The 3,179-nt window shown below is 39.9% G+C and overlaps 1 protein-coding gene across 1 annotated transcript; it reads right to left on the bottom strand.

Moving 5' to 3' along the window:
• Positions 1-200: 200 nt before the first annotated feature.
• Positions 201-2,168, bottom strand: LOC107145442 (zinc finger protein with KRAB and SCAN domains 7-like). The gene has a single exon (XM_015489399.2). It carries the CDS (start codon positions 2,044-2,046, stop codon positions 607-609), a length of 1,440 nt encoding a protein of 479 aa, XP_015344885.1. The 5' UTR covers positions 2,047-2,168; the 3' UTR covers positions 201-606.
• Positions 2,169-3,179: the final 1,011 nt, after the last annotated feature.

The raw sequence follows: 3,179 nt of genomic DNA, 5'->3' as shown, positions 1-3,179 counted from the left end.
GTTTAAAAGAAATCCAGAAGCATTTGAAGAAAAAAAGTCTTTCAGAGATGAGATGGACTTTGAACAATAAATACAAGGAAACCAGATTACCAAATAGGAAGAAAAGGGTTCTACATAGAAAACACAAGAGATGAGTGAATATATATTATAATATAAAACATGGATGTGGAGGGCCATAGCAAGAACTAGGAAATAACAAACTGATAGAATGACTTATAAATGACTATAAAAATGCTCTGTGGAACAATATTGTGGAATGACTTTATGTAGTGAAATTGAGTAGCTGCAATAACATACAGAAGATATAATCATTCCTGTTGATACACAATTTGATTATGAGATACATATTAACAAATGAGATAAATTTTAAAATAGGAAAAAGGAAGGAAGAAAAAAGCCAATCTATAAGTAAATTAAATGCCTAGACCTTACTTTCCTAATGTAGGGAAGAATCACACTAAGTTTCTTCCACCTTAGTGACCAACTGGAAAACAATAGATGATGGTCTGCTTTGCTTAATGGTTCTAACAGGAGATCAGGGTGAACATCCTTCTTAAAGAAACCTTCACGCAAAGTCCCTTGTTCTCTTTCTCAGAACACCATGCCTTATGATGCTGAGTGAGACAGACCTGAGGGTTTCTCACCAGTGTGAATTCGCTGGTGGTGATTAAAAGTGGAACGCTGACTAAAAGCTTTCCCACATTCAATACATTCATAAGGTTTCTCTCCAGTGTGAACTCTCTGGTGCACAATAAGCTGTGAACTGTCACTAAAGGCTTTCCCACAATCATTGCATTTGTAGGGCTTTTCCCCAGTATGGGCTCTCTGATGTACCATAAGGCTGGAGCTGTAACTGAATACCTTCCCACACTCATGACATTCATAGGGCTTCTCACCAGTGTGGATTCTCTGGTGTATAATGAGGTATGAATTTTGATTGAAAGATTTTCCACACTCATTGCATTTATAGGGTTTTTCACCTGTGTGAAGCCTCTGGTGCCGAATAAGGCACTTACTCAGACTGAAAGCCTTACCACACTCACTACATTCAAAGGGCTTTTCTCCAGTATGAATTCGCTCATGGTCAACAAGCTGACAAATCTGACTGAAGGCTTTCCCACATTCACTGCATTTGTATGGTTTCTCCCCAGTGTGGAGGCTCTGATGTTGAATAAGACATTTACTCCGACTAAAGGCCTTGCCACATTCATTACATTCATAAGGCTTCTCTCCAGTGTGGATCCTCTGATGGTCAATAAGACTTCTGTTGGAACAGAAAGCTTTCCCACACTCAGTACACTTGTAAGGTTTCTTACCAGTGTGAAGGACCTGATGTCGGACAAGATTTTTACTCCGACTAAAAGCTGACCCACATTCCTTGCATTCATAAGGTTTCTCCCCAGTATGGGTTCTCTGGTGATCAAATAGTTTGGAACTCTGATTAAAAGCTTTTGCACATTCATTACATTTATAGGGTTTCTCCCCATTATGAAGTCTCTGGTGTTGAAGGAGATGGGAGCTGTGCCGATAGGTCTTCCCACACTCACTGCATTCATAGGGTTTTTCCCCAGTGTGAGTTCTGAGGTGAACAATTAGCTGGGAGGTCTGCCTGAAGGTCTTACCACACTCATTACACTCATAGGGTTTCTCTCCAGTGTGGATTCTCTGGTGACCAATGAGGTGTGAACTCCAATTGAACACTTTGCCACATTCGTCACACTGAAAGAATTTCTGTCCCTTTGGGACTCCTTGATATTCCTCAGGACTGGGGGACAGATTTGGATGTTCCCCTACTTCCTTATAATCCTCACATCTGTCTTTTGTGGAGTTCTTCTTATCCTCATCTGTTATTTCCAAAAAATTGATTTCCAAACTGTTCCCCTCTTCATCTGAGGGCTGCCCTTCCAGCTTCCTCAAAGTATCTTCACAGACATCTTCAACTTCTGGTCCCATAGAAGTGACCCCAAAGAGTCCCCCTGGTGACCTATCAGATGACTCTGATCCTTTAGAAATGGTCTGCTTTGGAGTGAATTCAGAACTCTCCATCCTGTTCTCACCTGCTGCCAAAAGAAAGAAGAAAATAACCTTTACTCACTTCATGTCCTGTTCTGGAAACAGAACCAAAAGCCTAATATATCATAAGGTTAAGGAATAAAAGAACACATTGAGAAGGGGAGAGAAAATAGGAAATATATCAGGTTTTTTTCTTCAGGATAGAAAAACAAAGAGGAGGAAGATGGTCAGTGGAGGAGGTAGAAAAGGAGATACCAGGACAGAAAGATGTTGAGCCAGAACAGATAATTACACAATCAGAAAGTAGGGGCCCAGGTGGCAAAGCATGATGAAATCTTCTAGAAGTCACACCATCTCAATATTAAAATGATGAACTCTATGTTCCTTTCTAAACATGACATTGTATGGTTCCATGCTTCTCAGAAAAGATGTTGGGAGAAAGAAAGCTGGCAAACACCTCATTTTAAATACAAGAAAGAGAAAGAGCAAAGATGGGAGTGTGTTGATGAGAGATTATATTGTAAGGATATGACTAGGAAAATGTTTTAAAAGTAGAGATCTTGTATGACAGAAAAGTGACAAGATGTGAACATACTTTCAGAAATTCTGGGGAACAGTGTTGAAAAGAATAGCAGAGCTAAAAAAGTGGGAATACCATAGGTAACCAGGGCATTGCACTAGTAGGAGTCAGTTATGTACTCCTCTAAAAACCTAGGGATATAGCTCAGTGGAAGCTCACCTGCCTTGCTTGTGTGAGAAGGCCCTGAGTTCAATCCCTGGCATTAGAAAAAGAAATAAAGAGAGCATCAATTATTTGAAATCTGAATTAAATGTTTGGGGATTTTTTTTTTGTACCAGGGATTGAACACAGGAACACTGAACCACTGAGCCACATCCCCAGCCCTAATTTGTATTTTATACAGAGACAGGGTGTCACTGAGTTGCTTAATGCCTCATTGTTGCTGAGGCTGGCTTTGAACTCATGATTCTCCTATCTCAGCCTCCCGAGCTACTGGGATTAGAGGTGTGAGCCACTACGCCTTGAATGGAATCTTGATTCTCTAGATTAAGAAAGAAACTAGACAGATAAGTATTTCCCGGAATTTTTAATTCTGGAATACAAAATCTGTACAGTAAAAAGCAGAGTAGTCAGTTATCACTAAAAA

Source organism: Marmota marmota, unplaced genomic scaffold (genome assembly GCF_001458135.2).
Source record: "Marmota marmota marmota unplaced genomic scaffold, marMar, whole genome shotgun sequence".
Classification (NCBI taxonomy): domain Eukaryota; kingdom Metazoa; phylum Chordata; class Mammalia; order Rodentia; family Sciuridae; genus Marmota; species Marmota marmota.
This window is presented reverse-complemented; position numbering and strand designations above follow the sequence as displayed.

Excerpts from the sequence above, each read along its gene's own strand:
- LOC107145442 (XM_015489399.2), bottom strand. The coding sequence starts at position 2,046 with ATGGAGAGTTCTGAATTCACTCCAAAGCAGACCATTTCTAAAGGATCA.